The sequence below is a fragment of the Lipotes vexillifer genome, unplaced genomic scaffold (genome assembly GCF_000442215.2).
Source record: "Lipotes vexillifer unplaced genomic scaffold, Lipotes_vexillifer_v1.1 scaffold636, whole genome shotgun sequence".
In the NCBI taxonomy this organism is placed as follows: Eukaryota; Metazoa; Chordata; class Mammalia; order Artiodactyla; family Lipotidae; genus Lipotes; species Lipotes vexillifer.
In genome coordinates this window covers 2,050,362-2,072,342 of record NW_006786547.1, presented here as the reverse complement: position 1 = coordinate 2,072,342, position 21,981 = coordinate 2,050,362, and the positions used below count along the sequence as shown (strand labels likewise).

Sequence of the window (21,981 nt, the reverse complement as noted above, 5' to 3'; positions counted from 1 at the left end):
CTCTGGCTCCTGACATGTCACTCGTGTGGGTGGGTCTCCGATCTTTCTCCCGAGTTCCTGCTGTGTTAGCATGTGTCCTAGGGTTTCTTTCCCTTTGTACCTCAGCTTCGAATGCCTGGTAAGAGAAGGTGCGTGCAGTTCACCCGAATGACATTTGTACCTCAGTCTCGCCTTGCCTCTTTGTGTCCTAATCACCCATCTTAAGTGGCGCAGCTCGCAGGGGGCAGGCGGCCACGTCTGGAGGTGTCGGGCTGTCGCGGTTGGAGCGAGGCCGCTCACGGCAGCTAGTGGGCAGAGAGGCTGGGGAGGCTGCTCGCAGCCCTCGGCACAGGACGCCCCACGACAGAGAGCGAGCTGGCGCGGAGGCAGTAGTGCCGCGGCGGAGACGCCCTCGACGGGTCGCCTCCGAGGGCCGGTCCAGTCTGTCGCTGGGCGGGTCTGCCTTGCCCACGCCCTGTGTCCTGTGGCAGTCCCACGCGTGACGACTGTAGTTGCCACACACACGTCAGCTGAGATGGCAGAGGAGGTCGGGTCAGGCCCGGGGCATCGCCTTCGGGCGTCTTCATCTGCCGGACGGAGGCCTGGGTGGTGCCGCGTCTGGACCCGCCGGGCGGTGCTGGGACTGGGCGCCGGGCCCCTGACCCTCGGCTTTCCGTGGCCCCGCAGTTCCTGCGAGTCACCAAGCAGTACCTGCCGCACGTGGCACGCCTCTGCCTGATCAGCACCTTTCTGGAGGACGGCATCCGCATGTGGTTCCAGTGGAGTGAGCAGCGGGACTACATCGACACCACCTGGAGCTGCGGCTACCTGCTGGCCTCCTCCTTCGTGTTCCTCAACCTGCTCGGACAGCTGAGTGAGTGGCGCCGGCGCTCGGGGGCCTGTGCGTCTGCAGCTCCTCGCGCCAGGCCAGCAGCCCGGGCCTGGCAGTTGGGCCTGCCGGCGCGCGGGTGCGTGCTCTGTGTTTGGTCCTGGCTGCGTTGCTTTGAGGCCCTGTGATCAGTGCCCAGAGCAGGAGGTGCTGGAGGTGGGGGCACCTGGGTGGGCCAGCGAGGAGCTGAGGCACCCCAAACCCAGGGTGTCTGGAAAGGATCAATAGGTAAACAGAGAAGGGGGAGCATCAGACACCAGTGCAGCTGCGTCGGCCTCGGGTCTGCCTTCCACCCCTGCTGGCCGTCTTCCGGCGGCAGCGCTCCCTCTCTCGCACATTAGGGGGCAAGGACGGGACTTGCACTTGCCAGCCTGTCCCGAAGCTCCACAGTTGAGCTTCTTTCTGATGGACTGACTCTGTAAGCAAGGGACCCACTTTCCGGGCCAGTGTTTTTGATGAGTAAAGGCCAGTGGACGCATGTGTGTGGCCCGTGCCTACCATGAATCCTCCCAGAAGATACTTTTTGCTTGGGGGCGGGCGGTTGGGCTGCCGCTGCGCCAGAGGGCCAGGTGAGGTGGCCACGGTCCCCTGACCCTCGCCCTTCTCCTTTGCAGCCGGCTGCATCCTGGTGTTGAGCAGGAACTTCGTGCAGTACGCCTGCTTTGGGCTCTTTGGCATCATCGCACTGCAGGTAAACGGCACGTGGCTGGGGTCTCACTCTCGCTCTGGTTAGAGCAGAGCTTCTGGCGAAAAGGCATTTGTGAGGACTCAGGCTCACTCCCCTCTCAGCCCTCTGTGTGTCTGTCTGGAACTCCTTTTCTCTTCTGAGAAATTGCTGGATTTTCCTCCATGCCAGCCGTGGAAACTCAGGAGAGCCAGACAGCCGAGCACCCTGGGAAGGGGCCGAACTCCGGGCATCCACCTTTTGCCACTTTCCTGAGTTCCCTGTGACAAGGGGACAAGTCACGGGGTCGGCTGCAGCCAGGACACGGTCTTGTTAGCATCTTACTTCACAAAGAAGAGCACCTAGCTACTCACGTGAGATGTGTCACACACATCTACTGTAGACCGCTGTCTCAGAGCCGCCATGTTCTCCAGAACGTCCTGGGCCCCGCTCTGAGGAGGCGAGGGCTTGTTGGATCCGGGGCCACTGCTGCCCCGAGAGATGCTGAGCTTGGGGCCGTCGGGGTCCTGAAAGGGTTCTGTGCATCTTGTACTTAGATTCTCACCTACGCTGGAAGAACTGCCTGATGCTGTTCATTCTGTAGAAACACAGATGCCTGAAAATGCCGACACTCAGGCTCCTCTCTCTCCTCTGTTCCCCTTAGACGATCGCCTACAGCATTTTATGGGACGTGAAGTTTCTCATGAGGTAGGTGCCTCTGGCTGGCGACTTAGTGCACTTCCCTCGTGTCTCTAAACACAGGAACTGTTGGTTGACGTAAGTTTCTTTGGGTCCAAACCATGCTTCTTAGACTCTGTAGCGGACGCTGGTGAAGCCTTTTCCTTCCCCACCCACAGCCCCCAGGGCAGAGGTGAGAACGAGGTCATCCCTCCCGACCCCGCATCTCATGAGGGCGACGAGGGCCCAAGTCAAGTACTGGCTCCCAGGGACCCGCTGGTCGGCAGGAGAGCCCAGGCCAGGCCATCCCGAGGGTGGCGCGGAGGCATCCGTGTCTCCGGTCGTGTGGGGCTTCCCTGTCCGTGGGTGTCACCGGAGTCCCTGCTCCTGCCGGGCGCTCACAGAGCCTGATGAGCCTGAGCGACTAGTGTGGCATGTCCGTTCCTCAGGAACCTGGCCCTGGGAGGAGGCTTGTTGCTTCTCCTGGCGGAGTCCCGTTCTGAAGGGAAGAGCATGTTCGCGGGCGTCCCCACCATGCGCGAGAGCTCCCCCAGACAGTACATGCAGCTCGGAGGCCGGGTCTTGCTGGTCCTGATGTTCATGACCCTCCTTCACTTCGACGCCAGCTTCTTCTCGGTAAGTGTTCCTGGTCGGGTCCCTGTCCTTCTAGAAGGGGTGCTGCCCCCTCTCTTCCCGGCTGTGCACTAAGCATAGCTGAGGGGCCATCGGGATGATCCTGTTAAAGGAAACAACGCTGTCAAGCTCTTACGCACCAAGAAGCTGCCTTTCCAACAAATTAAGTCCCGAATCTCGCTGACCTCGCTCAAGGGCCCGTCCCGGCTGTTGGTGAAGGTTCCTGGCACAGGCTCCCGTTTCTCCTTCCTTCCTCACACTCCTGCCTTTATCGTGTCCTTTTTGTGGGAGCTGCAGAGTCGAAGGCTTTGTCCTTGTCCCCCAGTAGCTTACAGAGCTGGGGGGCCCCGGCCGGGCGGGGTCCCCAGGAGGGGCTCCTGGTGCTGGGGAGGGGGAGCGTTTGGCTCTAAGCAGCGCCGGGGACTGTGGTTGTGACTGACAGGTCCACCGGGCTCAGACTGGGGCAGGTCCCGGTCAATCCCAGCCTGTTCATCGGAGACCTCCTACCCTTCCCCAAAGCTTTCTCAATTCAAAGCGTTGCTTTCGCTGCTGCCCCCATCGCAGGAGACGTGATTTTCTTCCCTGCTTGTAATGCCGGCTCTCGGCACGCCCTGAGTCACTCCACCCTGGCCCACAGACTGCGGTGACACGGGCAGCTGGAATCTGCCTGTTTATTTCCATCGCTTACCTTTCAACCCATGCAGATTCTCCAGAACATCGTGGGCACGGCTCTGATGATTTTGGTGGCCATCGGCTTTAAGACCAAGCTGGCCGCTTTGACTCTCGTCGTGTGGCTGTTCGCCATCAACGTGTATTTCAACGCTTTCTGGACCATCCCCGTCTACAAGCCCATGCACGACTTCCTCAAGTACGACTTTTTCCAGACCATGTCGGTGATCGGAGGCTTGCTTCTGGTGGTGGCCCTGGGCCCCGGGGGCGTGTCCATGGACGAGAAGAAGAAAGAGTGGTAACAGACCCCTCCCCGCCTGGCTGGGACCCGCGGCCGTCGAGGACTGGTTCAGGGTGGATTCGACATAACTGCCAGCATTTCTGTATCCTCTTCCCTCCCCTCCCTTGGTAAAGGCACAGATGTTTTGAGAACTTTATTTGCGGACACCTGATAATTGATGGCTAAATCTGCTCTGGACCCACAACCTGGTATCTGACCGTGCAGAGCCGGCCGGCCCGTGGTCAGCACCTCCCTCCCCAAGGCAGGCCGCGGCTTCTTGGAGTGAGCAGCTTGCTTGGCTGTGGCCTCTCAGTCCTGTTTTTTTTTTGTTTTGTTTCTTTTTTGGGGTGGGGGACCTTCACGCTGTACTGTGAGCAGATACACTTGTGTATCATTCAAAGCAGTCTCCCTCTTATTTTTTTTTAAAGTTTACGTTTTTAGCTCAAACTACTCCATGATTTGGGGTGGCCCAGCCCAACATCAACACACTGGTTCAGGCTCACACCAGTGCCTTCCCCGTTGTTTCTGCCCTGTGTTGTGATACTTTATAGGGACAGTGAGAGCACATAGAGAAACCCCAGACCCAAAACATAAGGCCGCGTTAGAGGGGCAGCCGAGGCTGCCGTCTGCGTTCATCAGGGGCTCGACTTGGATTGGTGCCGTTTTCAGGGGGCGACGCCCTGGGAGCGGTAGTGGCTCAAGGTGCGCATGGTGGCCCACGGGGAGGCTGCCCAGAGCCCCCAGGGACCCGCCCCCCAGGCCCGGCAGCACGCGGGCCTTGGCCGCCCGAGGGCCCAGCTCGGTGGCGGGCAGCTGCCACTGTGGGGCCGGGTCAGAGCGGGGCGCTCAGACCGGTTACCTCACTCTGAGCTGCCCCAGGGCCACAGCCAGAGCCGGGCCGGCGCTGCCCGCTTGTCTCCCCCGCGGGGCTCCCCAGGCCGTGCAGCCACCACTCCCCCATCATCACGAGGCTGCGGCTTGCTCAGATTGTCTGTTTGCTATGCTGAATGCAGCCCAAATTACTTTTTACGATTTGTGATGCCTTACCAATTGGATCTCGATCCTGTATTTCAAGTTTCCTAACATTGCCTTATATACTGTGTTTCTCTTCCTGGGGCTGTGAGTGCTTCTTGCTGTTCTCCGCTTGTCCACCTCCTAGCAATGCCTCTGTGCCTCCCACGGGGAGTCAGGGTCAGACTGACATGGTGAGGCTGGCGAGCTCAACGAGGCCCTCCTTGGAGGCCTCTTGCAAGCCTTGCCTTGGGGCCGATCTCACCTTCTCCGGTTTGCTCAGCCAGGGGTGCAAGCCTGAGGGCCTCCCCAGGGCTGCCGGGGCCAGTCCTGAACCCAGATCCACGTCTACCTTCCAGGCCAGAGCCAGGGTGAGGTGGGGAGCAACCCGCCCCAGCGAAGCCCCTGGTCAGCTTCCCAGGGCAGGGGGGAGGCCGGCTCTTACCCACCAGCGCGCTTGGCACCTCTCCAGCACCCTCCTGTGTCCCCGCCACTGCAGAGGCTCGACCCAAGACGCTCCCAGTCCCTCCCCCAGTGGCCCTACTCCCCGAGTATTTATAAGTTGAGGGCTTTTCTCCTTCAGTCACTGGGATGCTCCCACACCAAGGGGGTGTTCTGACTCAGTGTCACAACCCGGGCAGGGTGGCGTCCTGATCTACACCCCCCCTCCCCGTTACCCCAGCACGATGGCCCTGATGAATGGCGCGCGCGGCCAGGTCGCAGTTGCTCCGTGACACCGTTTTTGGCAGGGTACGGGTCTTCTTCGGCTCGCTGCTAGGAAGACCTTTCTGGTTTGTAAAAACAGATTGACCCTGGTGGCCAGGTGGCGTCGTGGCCACCAGTCCCGCCTCCCCTGGCCCTGCGTGGGCTAGTGCTCGGACCAGGGGTCGATGCCTACTCGGGGAGAAGAGAAAAACAGGATCTACCAGTTGGTTCTGGCGCAACGATTTCTGAAAAATTTTTTGCTTTACGGGGGAGATAGTTATGAATCTCATTTTATGCTGTATTTTATATCTTAGTTGTGTTTGAAAACATTTTGATTTTTGGAGACACGTCAAAATAAATAGTGGCATTTGTTGTATGCAGTGTGATCCTCTGGTGTCGTCCAGCCAGGTGGGGACTGGCCAGGGCTCTCCTCGGTGCCCCCTCCAGGGTCCCTGCTGCTTCCTGGGGGTGGGGGTGAGACCCTGACATCCGCGGGTCAGACCCCCCCGGCCCGGCCTTCTGGGGCAGCAAACGAGGAGTGGACGGACATCCCAGCAGTTGGGAGGACACGCGGCGGGCACCTCAAACAGGAACATGGTGTGGATGCCGGGAGGGCTCTGAAAGGCTCTCAAGATGCGTCTTCTCCAGCGACTTTCCATTGACCTGACTGTTGGAAAGAGCCGAAGCTCTTCGGTTTGCGGTGGTGACTCTTGGGCTTCTTTTTCGACGAGCCGGACTGCTTCTGCGGCACAAACAGAGAATCCCGACCAGTGGAGGCGCTCTGATCTGACGCGGGGGTGCTGTAAGCCCGGCCCCCCCAGTCCCGGCCAGCAGAGAGGAAGAGGCTTTAGTGGAAACTCCTGGGCAGCAAACCAGGAAGCAGCCCCCCGCCCCCATTAGAGCGGCCTCAGCGCTCATCTTACGTATCGTTAGCTTGAGATTTCAGTTGTGAGAAAGGTTTTTTTTTAAAGAAGCTGAAACCACAGCTAAGAGAAGCCGCTGCCACGCCGGCAGCCCTGGGGGTGCACCCCACCTTCCCGCCGGCAGCCCTGGGGGTGGCACCCCACCTTCCCGCGCTTGGGGACCTGCTCCCAGCCCACGGCCTCGCTGTCCCCAGGGCCCGTCTCTCTGCGGCGTCTTGGCTTCTCGTCCTCATCCCCCGTCAGAAAGTCGTCGGTGCTGTCCTCGTGCTCGGTCCCTCCCAGGTCCTTTTTGGTGAACAGCTCGGCTGGAAGGAGCAGAGGTTTGGGCCGTTTTAGGTCGAGTCCACCACCCGTGCCGGGGGTCAGCCGGGCCCAGGACCGGAGGACACACAGCGGGAGGGAGCTGCTCACGGCTGACGGAAACGGCGCGGAGGGTCGCGACCCGAATGCAGAGGATGGGCAGGGGGAGGGGGCGCGTCCCGGCTTACGTGGGTACAGGTCTGTCATGCTGTCGTCACTGTCACTTGGGGCAGCGCCATCATCGCTGGACGCGGGTTCCCAGAAGGCTTCTCTAGGCCGGGGCGGCCCGCCACTGTCCGGCCGGGCTCCCCTCCTCCCACGCCTGTGCCGGCGGCAGGCGGGCGCGAACTCCACGCGCTGCTTCTGGCACTCCTCGTCTGGGAGACAGACGCGCACGCTGCCCGGTTCCTGCCTGTCTCCCCACAGCCCCCCGGGAACAGAGCTGAGCTCCGCCAGGGCCCCCAGAACCCTCCCCCACAGGAAAGCTCGGCAGAGGAAGGTGAGCGCAAGGTGAGCGCCGAGCGCCGTCGCCGGCTCCCGATGGGACAGCAGGGGGCGCATGCGGAGGCGGGCCCGGGGCAGGAGGGGCGAAGGCCTCCCTCTTTTCTTCTCCCCGACCAGGACGCGCCCGGAGCATCTGTTCTCTGGCTCCAGCCGGCCACGGCTGGGAGGGTGCTGAGCGGGCACAGGAAGCCAGGCGAGCCTGTCCCGCGGAAACTGAAGTCCCCTCAGGCACAGCGGCCAGGACCCCCGCTGGATGGCGGGGCTCGGCGGAAGTTGGTGCCTGGCCCTTGCCTACCCTTGGCGCAGAGCAGGGGGCGGGGACGAGGCCTCCACGGAGAGGCCTCGCTGGAGCCACACCTTCCCCTCCTGCACCGAGGACTCAGGGCAGCCGGCTGTTGGAGCTCGCCCTCCATCGGCTCTCACTGTCCCCCAGCTTCGGCCATCGTCACTCACGGGATGGACGAGCCCTGCTGGGCCCCGGCTCTCTCGTCACCGCCCACCTGCGGGGCCCCATCCCCGACTGCCCCTCTGCCGCCCCCTCCACGGCCGCACAGCGGCCCCGTCACCAGCAGAGCGGAGCTCGCGCGTGGCCAGGCGCCCCGGCCCGGCATCGGAACTGCTCCCTACTCGTGGGGAAACCCAGCCCCTGCCCGCCCTCGCCGAGCAGCTGAGCGCAGCTGCGGGCCAGCAAGGTGCCCGGGGGCCCCGTGTCCTGCCTCCGCAGGCCCCTCAGCGCCACGCTCGCAGCCTCGCCTCTTCACTGGGAAGCAAGGCCTCCGGGCTTGTCCTCCTTCACCTTCCTTCCCGTCCCCAGGCCGCCCGCCCCGCCCCCAGCCGCTCCCCCTGCCCCCGCCTCGCTCGCTCGAGGGGCTCGGGCCTCCTGGCCCGCTCCGGCCTGGCTCTGTCCCCACCTCGCCACCTCAGCTGCCTCTGTCAGATCTCAGCTCACTCTTGCGTCCTCACCTGCCCTTCGGGGCCACCTGACGAGGCTACCGCTTCGTCCCTGAGACTTCTCTCTGCCTCAGACACGACCGCACGGGGCTCCTCCGAGCTCAGGCCCCCAGCCGCCCCCCCTGCCCCCGCCTCGCTCGCTCGAGGGGCTCGGGCCTCCTGGCCCGCTCCGGCCTGGCTCTGTCCCCACCTCGCCACCTCAGCTGCCTCTGTCAGATCTCAGCTCACTCTTGCGTCCTCACCTGCCCTTCGGGGCCACCTGACGAGGCTACCGCTTCGTCCCTGAGACTTCTCTCTGCCTCAGACACGACCGCACGGGGCTCCTCCGAGCTCAGGCCCGGCCCTGTCACCCAGCTCCACGGGATGCAGACGCCGTGCCTGTGTCGCTGATCTGCATCATCTGAGGGCCGGTCCGTGTTCTCAACAGTCACCCTCCCTGATCCACCTCCACTTGTAATGTTCGAAGGAACCTGTGCTCTTCCCCAGAAAGCCATTCTTCAGACTCTGCTCTCCCACCCTCGTGACGTCATCAGCCACCAGTTGTCACAACAGGACCCTGGGAAGCACAGCCAGTTTCCCCCTCTTCCTCACTGTCCCCGTCCACTGATTCCATCCACAAAACCGTTAGAAACCTCCCACGTCCTTCCATCTGCCCTGCCAGCACCTGGTGACCCCAGCCACCGGCATCTTCACCTGGGTGACTGCACAGCAACCGGGTGGCCCCTCCCCTCCCCTCTCCCCTGGCAGCAACATGTGATCCCGAGACACAAACAGATCAGGCCAGAGTCCCTGCTTTAACCCTCCCAGGGCATCCCCACTCCACGGCTGCCAAGACCCACTGTGGTCTCGTCCCCACCCGCCTTTCTAACCCCACCTTGCCTGGTGGCACAATGGCCGTCCTCCAGACCCCCCCCCCCCCAGCCAAGCGAAGCACTCTCCCCGCCTCCCAAATCTCAGTCTAAAGAGAAACCCTCCGAGAACCTCCTGCATGAGGCAGGTCCGCCTGCCTTGCTCGGCACTGTCTTCTTCACAGCACTTAACACAACCTGCATCACTTCGGAGGCTGCCTCTGGCTCTGCACCGTCTCTACCGTCGTCCCCCTCTCCTCACTGTACTGGGACCCGACCCACTGCATCCACCAAGTACCACCAAAGGATGCACGGGCTGCCGCTTCTGCGTTCTAGGGGCGCTGGTCCTGGGGGAGAGCAGGCAAGCACCCAGACAGCCGTGTCCCGCCTCGGCTACTTACATTTCTGCAGCGCCCTCTGGTACCGCCGGCCCTGGGTGTGCCTCAGCACGTGCTCCGGGGACTTGTTGATGTGCCGCAGGGTGAGTTTGCAGAACAGCTGGTGCCTAAGGGGACAGTTCACAAGCAAGGATCCAGACCCATGGTTCTCCACCCTGGCCTCCCCCAGACAGACTGAAAGGGGAGGTCTGCCACGTGGCTTGGGCATCAGGATTCTTAAAAGCTCCCAAGCAACTGCAGTCCGCAGCCGGGCTGGAGAAGCACTCATCCAGGCGGACTGTGGCCTCTCACCGTCTACCAAGAAAACAGGCCTCACCAGCCTCGCCGGACTCTGCTCCAGCACGAGAGAGGCACGTCGGCGAAAGCCTGGCAAAGTGCTCCATAGTGGGAGCGTCTGCCATCCCCCTCTTCGTTTTGACTACTGTTGTCAACCGTGCGCTCTCAGCTAAATCAAAGCTCTCCTTTAAACTAAAGATAGGGAAACGACCGCGTTCAGAACCTCAGGTGACAAAGCACAAGCGCTCCAGTCCTCTTGAAGCAGACAGGCCCAGGTGACAGACCTCACGTTTACAGAAAAGCAAACATGCACGGGGGACGGGCCTCACTTGAGATCCCAGGTGACTCACAGCTCCAGGACGCCCACCTGGATCTCAGGTCTCCTATCTCACGGGAGGGTGGGCGCTGCAGAACAGGCCGCGTCTCTGAGGAGCGCTCAGCCAGCGGGGAGGGGTCGGGGCTTTGGAGTCTACCCAGCTCCGGCCAGACTCAGCACTAGGAACTGTCCCACCCTAGGCCTCCCCGGCAGTGCCGGGCCCGCCGCGGCCCGGCCCAGCCACGTACGGGTTCTTGATGCTGGGCACAATGTGCGGCTCGAACTCGGCGTAGTCGAAGGCCGGGGAGGCGCGGACCAGCCGCCGGTACTTCTTGCCGCGGGTGTAGACCTGGAGCTCCGGCAGGCGGCAGGGCAGCTCGTGGCCCGTCAGAGCGCACCTCACCTATGGGCGGGAAGGCGGGACGGTCAGGGGGTCCGGGCGGTCGGGGGTCCCGGGGCCCGTCGGGGGTGGTCCTGTGCCCCCCGCCCACCTTGCGGGCGCCGGGCTCCAGCCGCAGGCTCGGATGCTCCCGCAGGAAGGCGCACACGTCGGCCGGCGGCTCGATCATGGCTCGGCGCGCGAGGAGCTGGAGGCCGAACGTCGCTCGAACCACGTGGGGCCGGGGGCGGGGCCGGGCGGCGCCCCGGAAGCAGATGCCTCCAGGTTCCGGAAGCGCGCTCCCGGGCGGGGCGATGGCGGCGGCGCGGGGGCTGGGGCTGAGCCTGCGAGCGGCGGGGCTGGGGTCGCTGCTGCGGGCTGCGGGCACGGGGCCGGTGAGCGGAGCGGGGTGGCCGGGCTGGGGGCGCGCGCCCGGACTGAACGAGCTCAGCCTGCCCCTTGCGTCTCCGCAGGCCCCGGTCCGCGCCGTCCGGAGGAGCGCCCTTGGGGTCATCTCGCGCCCAGGTGAGGACTCGTCCAGGGATGCCCTCGGCATCTGGGAAAGCCGCCCCGTCCGTCCGTGCCTCCGCTTTGCCGGGGCGCGTGGCGTCGCGATAAACCCTGGAACTGCCGCCCGAGCCTCTGAGTCGGGCCCTGGGTGCGCGCGGGCTCTGGCGGGCGCTGTCGGCCGCGCTGCCGCCCGACACGCTCGGCCCGAGACGTGCCATAACCGCTCCACGGCTCCTCGGGCTGATGCGGGGCCAACCCAGGACGGAAACTGTGTGGGCTCCTAAAGGAAAGCCTAGCTAATCACCACAGTTTGCATGTTGCGTCCAAGGCACAGCAAAGGGTATTTGTCTGTAGAGTGATGTGCATGCACACTGTAAGGCACGTTGCAGGCCTGCTGCAGGCCTGCTTTTTGACCATCCTCCAGACCTGTAATGCTTTCCGTTAATGGGACTCACCCTCTGAGAGCCCAGATGTACTTCCTGTGTTTGTTTTGCCAACTTTAAATTTATGAACGATGAAAAAGAACAGCTGTTCTGAGTTCTGTAAACCACTCTCCTGAGTGTATCACATTCAGTCTGCAGAGCACAGTAGCCCGTACCCGTGCACCTTCATGACAGGATACATCTCAGCATATTCTTGCACAAAAGGCGTGAGGTGGTTCCATGAATTACCCAGGGTCATGGTTGGTGGCAGAGCCAGGACTAAGCCCTGGATCTCATTCAGTGGGTGAATGTCCACTGAGTGGGTGTCACGCGCTGGGCACTGGGTTAGGAGCTGGGCTGGACGCAGGTGCTGCTGGTGGGCTCCCGACTGCACGTGGTGGCCTGGGCCCTCTTCCTGTATCACGTTCTCCCCGGTAGTCATGGCAGCTTCAAGGAGTTGTCTGCTCCAGTTCTTTGTTCCGGGGCTTCCGGCCCCATATGCCCGTGTTGTGACATCTACTAGGGTTGGTCTGGAGGCCCAGCAGGTGTGGCAGCTCTTCAGCCGAAGCAACTGCCGCAAAAACGGAAGACGACTCCTTCCTCCAGTGGTTTCTGCTTCTCATACCTGTGACTGCCTTTGGCCTGGGGACGTGGCAGGTAAAGACTGACTTCTCGTGCTCCTGGCTGTGAGCCCTTGACTCTGCTGCCACCCGCTCGGGCTTATGCCCTGTGTCCATAGGTCCAGCGCCGGAAGTGGAAGCTACAGCTGATCGCAGAACTAGAGTCTAGGGTTATGGCCGAGCCCATCCCGCTGCCCGCAGAGTGAGTGTGTGTGGCTGCCCCCCGGGGGCTGGGGCTCAGTTGAGGCCAGCAGTGGGGCCTGGCTGCTGCCTGCTTTCCTGACCCTGACGGGAGCCCTCAGAATCAGTGGTCCTGCTGGGCTTCCTGTTGACACCCGACTGCCCTTGTGAAGCTGCCTGACATAAGTACACAGACAGATCTTTGAACCTGGGTTTCGTGCCTTTTCCAGGCCCAGTGTAGCTGAGGGAGCCCCCCACAGTGCTGACGGCTTTCTGCAGCAGTAATTCTTAGCTGGAGGGGAGGGCACGCGCATGTCAAGTCTGGACATGAGAATGGTACTGTGAGAAAATACGCAGGCATTCGACTGCCTTCTCCCCTCATTTAAAAGCACTGTCCTAGGAATTCCCTGGTGGTCCAGTGGTTAGAACCCCAGGCTTCCACCGCAGGGGGCCCTGGTTCCATCCCTGGTCAGGGAACTGAGATCCCACAGGCTGTGCGGCACAGCCAAAAAAAAGGCACTGTTCCTAAGAGTGCCAGCTAAAATCACAAAGCTTTCCAGACAGAGGAGCAAACAAGTGGGTCACGTTCGGCTTGCAGATGACGGTTTTGGCCCACGTATTTTATCGTGTTCACACAGGAGGCTCCAGCTTTAAGCTTGTCTTGAAAACGTGGACTGTCGGGCAGCACAGATCCACGTTCCCACGTGGCATCAAAGGGATCAGCTTCCCCCTTTGGAGGGCACATCACGCAGACCCCACTGTGGCGGTGTGTCCCCTTCTACATTGCTTCTCAGGCCACGGTGGGCTTCGTGGTTTGCAGACCCTTGAGAGGGTTTGTCTTCCTGCCAAACCTTGCTTGGTCTCAGCTCCTCCCCTCTCTTGTAGCCCGATGGAACTGAATAACCTGGAGTACCGGCCAGTGAAGGTCAGGGGGCACTTTGACCACTCTAAAGAGCTGTACATGATGCCACGGACCATGTTGGACCCAGCCCGGGAGGCCGGCCGGCTCTCGTCGGCGGCTGAGAGTGGTGCCTACGTGGTCACTCCCTTCCACTGCACTGCCCTGGGGTGAGTGGGACGCGGGGGAGCTGACCGGCCTGGCAGATGCGGTCCTTCCCATCTCCTTCCTTCTCAGCCCCCAGCCCTGGGAAATCCAAGAAACCCAGATAAGCTCGACTCCTTGGGAGTTTGAAATGTGTAATTCTGACATTATTAAGCCAATTAATTTATTACTGAACAACGTCTGCCTGTTGAGCTCTGAAGGAAGGAGAGGTGAACGAAACAGTCCTCTTTGGAGAAAACCGTCTATGAGTGGCCCACACGTTTAGTGCTTAGGATGCAGCCTGAGGGGCCAGCAGAGGAACTCAAGAGAAAGGAACCCCCAGCCCTGCAGGGAGGGAGTCGACTCGAGGAAGGCTTCCTGGGGGCTCTTTGGGTCAAATAGTGAGTGAGGAGATGGGCGGAGTATCCCAGGGGAAGGAGATGACATGTACACGATGGGGGCTCTGCAAGTGCAAGACCGGTAAGTAGAGCAGCTTCCCAACGGTAACATACAAATGAAACCCCAGGTCCCTTGTCAGCCCCCAGCTTTCTGGTTTTAGGTCTGGGATGGGCCCCGATGCTGCGGCTCGGGGACTCCCCTGGTTAGGATGGGAGATTGTGGGCAGACGCGCGAGGCAGTAGTTGGAGGCGGCGGGGCAGTGTTGGTCATTGGCTGCATGTGCAGCAGGTGAAGCACAAAGCAAGCGGAGGCTGCTGCTGCTGGTGACAGCGGCGGCGCAGAGGCCACAAACCTACAGCACTCACAGGGTCGGAGGCACCCCCTCGCCCCCTCCAGCTAGCCCGTAAACCCTCACCCGTGCTGTCGTCCAGGAGGGAGGTGCCAGAATGACCATTAGTGACCCCCTTTTATTCAAAAACAGTCCCCTACCTGAAACAGCGTGCTCTTACTACTCTAGAATCACCATCCTGGTAAATAGAGGGTTTGTGCCCAGGAAGAACGTGAATCCAGATACGCGGCGCAAAGGCCAGGTGAGGGGTGTGAACCCGTCCCCCTGTAGGAGCCAATCCAGGCTCCATGCAGGGCCCCACAGAGCATCTCACACCTTCCCGGGCAGGTTGAAGGAGAAGTGGACCTAGTCGGGATGGTGAGGCTGTCAGAGACCAGGAAGCCCTTTGTTCCCGAGAACAATCCTGCGAGGAACCACTGGCATTACCGGGACCTGGAGGCCATGGCCAGGCTCACAGGCGCAGAGCCCATCTTCATAGACGCCGACTTCAGTACGTTGTGAGCAGCCCACCCCCGAAGGCCCTGGTCTACCTTCCTCTTGACCCTGGACAGCTCCCTGTCACTTCCGCCCCAGCGCTTGTGTTGGTGGAGCGGGAGTGTGCTTGACAGGCGCTAAGAGGAGGGCGACACGAGGGGGCTGGCTGACTGGCCACTAAGTGCCAAGCAGCTGGTAGCACGGGCCCCGGTGAGGACACAGCCCACTGTCCCCGCAGAGAGCACAGTCCCTGGAGGGCCCATTGGAGGGCAGACCAGAGTGGCCCTGAGGAACGAGCACGTGCAGTACATCGTCACCTGGTGAGCCCGGGCTCCGCCCACTCCTGCTCGCCCCGCCTTCCCCTCAGCCCCCACAGTGCTCGCTCACTTTCTTTCAACCCAAGGTACGGACTCTGCGCGGCCACCTCGTACCTGTGGTTTAAGAAATTCCTAAGCCGGACTCCTGGTGTGTGACGAGGTTGGCGGGTGTAGCCCTGTCGCTGAACAGCTGAAGCCATTTCGAGAGATTCGACTTTAGACTGATAACGTGTAACTGGTATAAATAAATCTCTACACCGCATGTGTAGCGCCCTCCTTCTACCCAAATGAACTAGTCGATCTAAGATCCCGGGCTTGGTTCAGAGTATTCAAGGTATTCAAGTACTGCTTGGCCTTTTTAAAACTGGACCAACACACAAGTGCTACCCTATGAGGGATAAGGACGCGGGGTTTACTTGCCACTGTCCCAAACTTTTAGCGCAAAATGTCCAACACTGGCTGAAGAGGAGGTTTTTTATTATTATTATTTATATGTACAGGAAAATCAATAGTGTACACTTAGCCCAGTTTGGTGGCCAGTTCTTTGGCCTTTGCCTTTTCCAGCTTGGCGATGCGAGCCACTGATTTGGGACCCAGGATGTTGCCTCCCCAGTGACGGCGGATCTGTAACAAGAAGACGGGCAGTCAGCCTGGCGGGTCGTTTCACACACTTCTATTAGGTTGTTCCAAGTTGACTGGCAAATACAACTGCTCAGAAAGAGCCGAGCGCCAGGCAGTTTCTGACTAAAGATGCAGCTTTTACCAGAAGACAGTATTCTGTGTGAGTGTGCTACCTACCTCATCATATCTGTCGTTGTAATTGGTCCTGATGGCTTCCACCAGCTTAGCCAGAGCACCTTTGTCTTCCCTAACAAGGCAGAGAGGAAAATGGGGGTCATTGGCCTCTCAGTTACCCTTCCAGAAAGCAGCAACGACTCCCTTTGTAGCTCCAACACAAACCACCTGCCTCAGATAACAACACGACAACATGGTTTATTCAGGTGAAGAAATTCATAACCATCATCGGCAAAGGTTCGGAAAAAAGTATTTTTTTTTTCTCTTTTCTTCTTTGTGCGGCACGCAGGCCTCTCACTGTTGTGGCCTCTCCCGTTGCGGAGCACAGGCTCCGGACGCGCAGGCTCAGCGGCCATGGCTCAAGGGCCCAGCCGCTCTGCGGCATGTGGGATCCTCCCGGACTGGGGCACGAACCTGCGTCCCCTGCATCAGCAGGCGGACTCTCAACCACTGCGCCACCAGGGAAGCCCGAAAAAAGTATTTTAAGGTTGGTCTTTAAGCTAAGATCCCGAGAAATTAAGCAAACTTGGGGGTGGGGGAAGGTTGTCCCCTAGTGATTCTTGGGAATTCTGGGCTACACTGCACACTTACGAGTTGACTTGTGTGAAGGCCACTGTGGTGCAGGTCTTCCTGTGGACCAGACGCCCCAGCCTGGCCTTGCCCTTGATGATGCAGTAGGGAACCCCCATCTTACGGCACAGGGCAGGCAGGAAAACCACCAGCTGGAAGACAGCGTTAGCTCTAGAGGGTATCTTGAGCGAAAGCAGTAACTTAAAAGCTAACGTGGTAGCAATTGCTCAGGGTTAAAAGGCTCCTGCACTTGTACTTTCAAGGTTTAATTCAGTGAGAGTGTCACATCATTGCAATAGCCACGAGGTGGCTCCCTTGTCAGGACTCCTTAGACGGAAAGCTGACAATGCTCTCCACCCTGCTAGGGCCTCTGCCAGACCGAGTATTTAGCTTTGAGCTGTCTTCCTGGTACAAACAAGGACCCAACCAATCTCAGTCCAGCAGTCGACGCTTGAGGACAAGTCACACGTACCTCGATGGGATCCACGTCATGTGCGATTACCACCAGCTGAGCCTTCTTGTTCTCCACCAAGGTGGTGACAGTATTAACCCCTAGAACATACAACCAGTCTGCGTGGCAGAGGGGTGGGGCTGCCAGGCACAAAAGCACTTGTACCGGGGGCCCCGCTATGACTCAGGGTTAAAAAGCTCGGATTTTACTCTTCACGGTTGATTCCAGGTGAAGAAATTCATGCATCATCGCCAAGAGCCTGCCCCACCATTCAGCCTCTTCAAGAAGGGGCCCACTCACCTGCTCGGAGGACAGGTGGCCTCTTGGTGGGGACATCCCCTTTGCCTGCAGCTTTCTTCTCAGCTCGGGCCAGCAACCTCTGCTTCTTTGCTTGCTTTGTCTCTGGTCTGTACTTGTGGGCCAGCTTAAGCAGTTGAGTAGCTGAAAAAAAGACCGCCAGTCCAGGTCGACAGTTTAAAAGATTACATCACTTAACCGTAACAAATGCTAGGTCACTGTCCTGAACAACTGCACTTCAAAAGATCTCAGGTCGTATACGTTATCTCTTCATTATATCACGTTCTGGAAACGAGAGAAGGAGTCCTAAGTTTTAATAAACTAACGTACTGAAGATACCCACTGCCCCTTTACAGGCCTCAGCTCTACCAGTGTCCGAGTAAAGGTGGCAACCATGCCCAAGAAATCCCTTCCCCATGTTGCTTTTGTGCCACAGAACCTCACCTGTTTGGCGGTCCAAGGCCTGGGTGAATTGGTTAATCGCGGGAGGCACTTTCAGCCGCTTATAGAGAATAGCCCTTTGCCGCTGCAGGCGGATGTAGCGGGGCCATTTGACAAAGCGGGTGAGGTCCCTTTTGGGCTGGATGTCCTGTCCTGAGAAGTAAAGGGCAATAATGTGAGGCTCAAACTCCCCGTCCAGTTCGTGTTTAGGGCCGCTCAGAAGGGCGTAGGTGCATCAGCGATCTCGGTGCTTTAAAATGGCATCACCACCTCTCAGACAGCAAACATTCTTTTGCATCACCTGCACACAAACACCTAGGATCACAGGATACACTAGCGACACCTCTGCTCATTCAACAAGCAGCCAAGGCGTGCGTCACTACCGCAGTCCCATCGCCTCTGCTCTGGCGGACCTTGTTTCGCGACGGCCCAGCTGAATCCCAAAGGCCCGAGATTTAGCTTTGAGCTGTCTTCCTGGTACAAACAAGGACCCAACCAATCTCAGTCCAGCAGTCCTGGACTGAGCAGTATCTGGGCTCCACACTGCCACACGCTCAGGCGCTTACAGTGCGGCCACGAAGGATGCGCCGTCACTGCCCGCCTCTCAGAGGGAGAGATTAAGAACCGAGCCGGGTTACAGCTAAAGAGCGGCAAAAACGCGAGAATCCCCATCCAAGTAGCCTCGACTCCAAACCCACGGAATTCTAGCAAGGCCAACACGTAACCTTCTGTTCAATAAGCTGCTTTCCTTCGTTGGGGGGGATGCCATTTAAGCAGCCGTTCTCAGCGTCTCCCGTCTCTTACTCACCAATGCCAAAATTCTTGGGCCTTTTCTCGAACAAGGGGTTGACCACCTTCTTGGCCTCCTGCTTCTTCACCACCGCAGGGGCCGGGGCCACCTTCTTACCCTTGGCCTTCTTTCCCTTCGGCTGGGCAAAAGGAAACACCCGGTTCAACCGCCGCCTCCCCAGCAGTCTCTCCGAAGAGGGGTGGGGCCCGAGCCGGCCCCAAGCATCCCCGTGAGCAAACCTGGCCCCAGCCGCAGGCGCCGCGAGCCCGGCGACCGCCCACCCCCCCCGCTCGTGCATCAGCGATCTTGGTGGTTAGGGACGTCCTCACCATCACTCAGATAGCAAATATTCTTTCACATCATCTGCACGAGCCTCGACAGCCCCGCGGCCCCTTTCGGAGTGCGGCGGGCTCCAAACAGCAGAGGCAGACAGACTGAGAACCCCCTGCCCAAAACCCCAGGCGGCCCCCGGGACGGAAGAGCCCCCGGGGAGCTGGAGCGCCTCGGCCCCGTCAGCCTCGAGCCCCGCATGGCGGCGCGGCGCACCCCGGATCCTCCTCCTCCCCCGGCCCGGCTGCCGAGGAGTCTATGCGGCCCCAGTGCCTCGAGGCGAGGCCCCGCGGGGCTCCTCTCGCGCTGGGCGGTGGAGGGATCCCTGCGCCATCACGCCTCGAGAAGGATGGCAGCGGATAGAGCCCGGATCCGAGAGCCAGCACCGCTGACACCAAGAACACTCACCATCTTGAACGGTTGGCGGAGAAAGAAAGGAAAGGGAATTGTGGGTAATATGGATGCGACCTCGGAGATCGCGAGAACTGAAGCCTGCGCGGGATTTCGGATTTAAAGCGACAGGACTTTCTCCCGCCAGGCGGGCGGTGCCTAGAGCCGGACGACGGATCTGAGCTGCTGGAAAGTGGCGCGGAGAGGCGCCGGGGCGCCGGAACTTCTCCGGAGGGACGCGCGCTCGTTCCCAGCCCGCCCTGGCCAGGTACCCGCCGGTCCCCGGCTCTGCGGACCAGGTGTGGGCGTTGGGGCGGCGTGGCGGCGGTGTCGGCGATCTTCTCTTGCGATTTACTCCAAAGTGGCTTAAGAACCGCGAGTTCGGTCGGGGGGGCCACCCGGACCGGAGCACGCGCAGCCCGGAGGCACCTGGCGCGGGGCGGGAGGGTGGTCCCAGCAGATACCCCGGAGCGCAGGAGCCCAAGAGGTTCCGTGGGGCGGCCCCCGGGGGTCCCGGCGTGGAGACGAGGGCGGCGGATTGGGGGTGAAGGCCAAGGGCGTTTGGAGGAGGTGGGGTAGGATCCGAGCGGCTCCTCGGGTGAGGAGTAGGGCAGAAGTGCTGGCGGGGAAGCGGCTGGCCAGGGCACGTGGGGGACGTTCGTGGGCCTGGCCTCTGAGAAGGCTGCGCCGGAGCCCATCAGGGTGTCGTCGGGGTTCCGGGGAAGTGGCGCGGGCCGGAGGAGACGCCGCAGTGCACTGTGTGCGGATGCTTGGACGAGTGTGTTTGGCAGAAAGGGAATCCCCGGAGAGCTGCGGGTCCTGCCGAGGCGGGGGCCTGGAGGGTGGGAGGCTGGGGTTCGCTCGCGCACACCAGACTCTGGGTCCCAGGTGCCCCCTGCCGTGCCCGAGGCCCCGCCATGGCCCAGCAGAGAGCCCTGCCGCAAAGCAAGGAGACGCTGCTGCAGTCTTACAACAAGCGGCTCAAGGATGACGTCAAGTCCATCATGGACAACTTCACCGAGATCATCAAGACCGCCAAGGTCGGTGGGGGCCGCCGGTCCGCTGCCCCTTCTGAGACCGAGGGAATTACCAGGGTCTAGAGATTGTGGACAGTGGCGAACGGAGCCAGGGTGTCCGCTTGCAACAGCACCCACTCACCATGGCTGCTCCGGGCCAGGGGAGGGCCACATACCAGTGAACCCTTGTCCCCGTGGGGAGAACATTTAGGAGAGCCGCAAGGAGACTGACAATAACAAACAGGTCAACAGATAAATAAACTGGCCAATTACAGGTCCTGGTGAGGCATTTGTAGGGGACTCCAGTCACATTGCCAGGATCCAACGTCCAGCATCACTTACTGGCTGCAAGGGCTTGGATGAGGTCTTGACTTCTCGGTGCCTCAGTTTCCCCTGCATCGTAGGGTCCTTGTGATGACTGGAGGAGTTTATCTGTGTAACGCGGTTACCGTGGGGATTACTGCGAGCGCACGCGGTCAGGGAGAGAAGCCGGGGAAGGCCTCCCAGGTGGGTAGAGTGGTCAGTGTCTGGTTCCGGTCAGGCAAGCCCGCTGACCAGATTGGGGCAGGATCTCTGCATGACCGCTGCAGACCTGTAAGGCTTGTTTGAGCATTGAGAGCGACGATGAAAGCTAGAGTTTATTTAGTGCTCACCGCGTGTCAGGCCGAGCCGAGAGGGCCCTTTGTGTCCTGTCCCATTCAATCTTTACAAGATCGCGAGAACTGAAGGGGCAGGTACCATTGTTGTCCTTTCCCTTTTCAGAGGAGGAAACTGAGGCTCAGAAGGTTTACCAACCTGCCCAAAGTCATTCTGCTAATAACTGGCGGGGCTGGGATTTGAACCCGGGAAGTCTGTCTCCTAACTGCTTAGGGTGCCCTGACCCCTGCCCGGACCCTGGCCTGGTGGGTGGGTTGGGACAGTTAGCAGCCTAACAGGCTACGGGCGGGGCAGGACTCCTGGCTCCACCATTTACTGCCTGAGACACCTTGAGTGTGCTCAGGTCTGTCCCGGCCTCAGGTTTACCCACCTGTAAACCAGGGATGGCGGTCCAGGCTTCTGTGAGTTTCCTAAGATGATGGTCAAGTGCTTAACACAGTGCCTGGCACCCAGGAAGTACTCGGCAAATGGTCACTTAAAAAAATAAATTGTCGTTTTATTGATCCATTCAGCAGGTCAGCGAGCACCTGAGCTAGGGACGCTGTCTGTGCTGAACAGGAATCCATACCCCAAAAAAGACAGGATCAACACCTCCCCACACCTGGCACAGCGGCTGGTGTACTTAGGCATCCACTGGTCCTGGTGAAGGTGCCTGTCATCTCCTTAGAACAGAGCTAGAGGGGGTGACGGTGCACGCGGCCTGAGGTCTGGTTGGCAGCACCCGGTGCACAGAGGGCACGATAGGCCACAGGGTGTGGCGAGTGCGGTCATGCCGCCACTGCCAGGTGCCTGAGGGCCAGGGCGCCTGCCCATTCTAGGCTTTCTTGTTTGCCCTCCAGATTGAGGACGAGACGCAGGTGTCGAGGGCCACTCAGGGCGAGCAGGATAATTACGAGATGCACGTGCGAGCCGCCAACATCGTGAGTCACCCGGTGGAGGGGACAGCCCAGGCTCCAGGAACCTTGTGGTCCCCACTGGGGTGCCCTGGATGGGGGGCAAACCACTTCTCAGGAGACTCCGCTCGAGAGGAGGGCTGTTCATGGCAGCCGCGTAAGGGGCTGGCAGGTAGCCGGCCACGGCCATCCTGTCGAGTGCTGGGCGGTGGTTAGAAAGAGGTCACCCCTTCCTCGCTGAAGATTCTTCATAAGTGCGGGAAGCAAATGGCCAGATGAAACGGGACGTGCATTTTGATCCCTTTCGATGTCACAGAACAAGCAGGGCAACCAAGTATTTCCATAGGTCTGTGCTCCCTGGATGAAAATGCACAGGACAAGGTCCTAAAGGAATCCCCCCCCACCGCCCGCAACTGGCAGATGTGCTGCACCTGAGGAAGAGCAGGGCAGGAGGTTGAATGGGGTGGTAGTTGGATCTGGGGTTTGAGGTTTCGAGAAGCAGAATGTGTGCTTGAATAGCACGTGAGCTTGGTGATCTTACCAGCAGGAGCAGAAGGCAGAGGCCAGGGGCGCATATGGGGACTGGGGGGCTGACAGCACCTGCCTTGGTGCCAGGGACCCTGCCCCCTCCCCCC

General features: G+C 60.4%; 5 protein-coding genes across 6 annotated transcripts in view; 3 read left to right on the top strand and 2 right to left on the bottom strand.

Moving 5' to 3' along the window:
• Nucleotides 1-514: 514 nt before the first annotated feature.
• Nucleotides 515-4,189, top strand: SURF4 (surfeit 4). The gene is given in 6 exon segments (XM_007458992.1): nt 515-539; nt 542-853; nt 1,483-1,559; nt 2,197-2,240; nt 2,660-2,846; nt 3,548-4,189. Coding segments are annotated over 6 exon segments (912 nt in total). The 3' UTR covers nt 3,815-4,189.
• A 204-nt stretch (nt 4,190-4,393) lies between these two features.
• SURF2 (surfeit 2) lies at nt 4,394-10,630 on the bottom strand. The gene is made up of 10 exons (XM_007459028.1): nt 10,516-10,630; nt 10,273-10,427; nt 9,436-9,539; nt 6,920-7,108; nt 6,576-6,736; nt 6,177-6,250; nt 5,481-5,697; nt 5,069-5,155; nt 4,541-4,611; nt 4,394-4,472 (listed from the first exon to the last, which is right to left on the bottom strand). The coding sequence occupies exons 1-10, from the start codon at nt 10,591-10,593 to the stop codon at nt 4,394-4,396; spliced, it is 1,215 nt and encodes a 404-aa protein (XP_007459090.1). The 5' UTR covers nt 10,594-10,630.
• An 87-nt stretch (nt 10,631-10,717) lies between these two features.
• Nucleotides 10,718-14,872, top strand: SURF1 (SURF1 cytochrome c oxidase assembly factor). The gene is made up of 10 exons (XM_007459027.1): nt 10,718-10,798; nt 10,877-11,185; nt 11,685-11,769; nt 11,859-11,992; nt 12,075-12,157; nt 13,021-13,203; nt 14,094-14,166; nt 14,253-14,415; nt 14,638-14,719; nt 14,803-14,872. The coding sequence occupies exons 1-10, from the start codon at nt 10,718-10,720 to the stop codon at nt 14,870-14,872; spliced, it is 1,263 nt and encodes a 420-aa protein (XP_007459089.1).
• Nucleotides 14,873-15,181: 309 nt separating this feature from the next.
• Nucleotides 15,182-18,825, bottom strand: RPL7A (ribosomal protein L7a). Its single transcript, XM_007458991.1, has 8 exons — nt 18,799-18,825; nt 18,079-18,199; nt 17,274-17,423; nt 16,833-16,973; nt 16,554-16,633; nt 16,103-16,233; nt 15,515-15,584; nt 15,182-15,340 (listed from the first exon to the last, which is right to left on the bottom strand). The coding sequence occupies exons 1-8, from the start codon at nt 18,799-18,801 to the stop codon at nt 15,236-15,238; spliced, it is 801 nt and encodes a 266-aa protein (XP_007459053.1). The 5' UTR covers nt 18,802-18,825; the 3' UTR covers nt 15,182-15,235.
• Nucleotides 18,826-19,665: 840 nt separating this feature from the next.
• The window catches only part of MED22 (mediator complex subunit 22), a 5,637-nt gene continuing 3,321 nt past the window's right edge, over nt 19,666-21,981 (top strand). Inside the window, exons 1-2 of one of the 2 annotated variants that reach the window (XM_007458990.1) lie at nt 19,666-19,820; nt 21,293-21,373. In XM_007458990.1, the coding sequence (XP_007459052.1) occupies nt 19,698-19,820; nt 21,293-21,373 (204 nt within the window). In that variant the 5' untranslated portion in view covers nt 19,666-19,697. The remainder of the gene's footprint in view (nt 19,821-21,292; nt 21,374-21,981) is intronic. The other variant, XM_007458989.1, reaches the window with a different exon arrangement.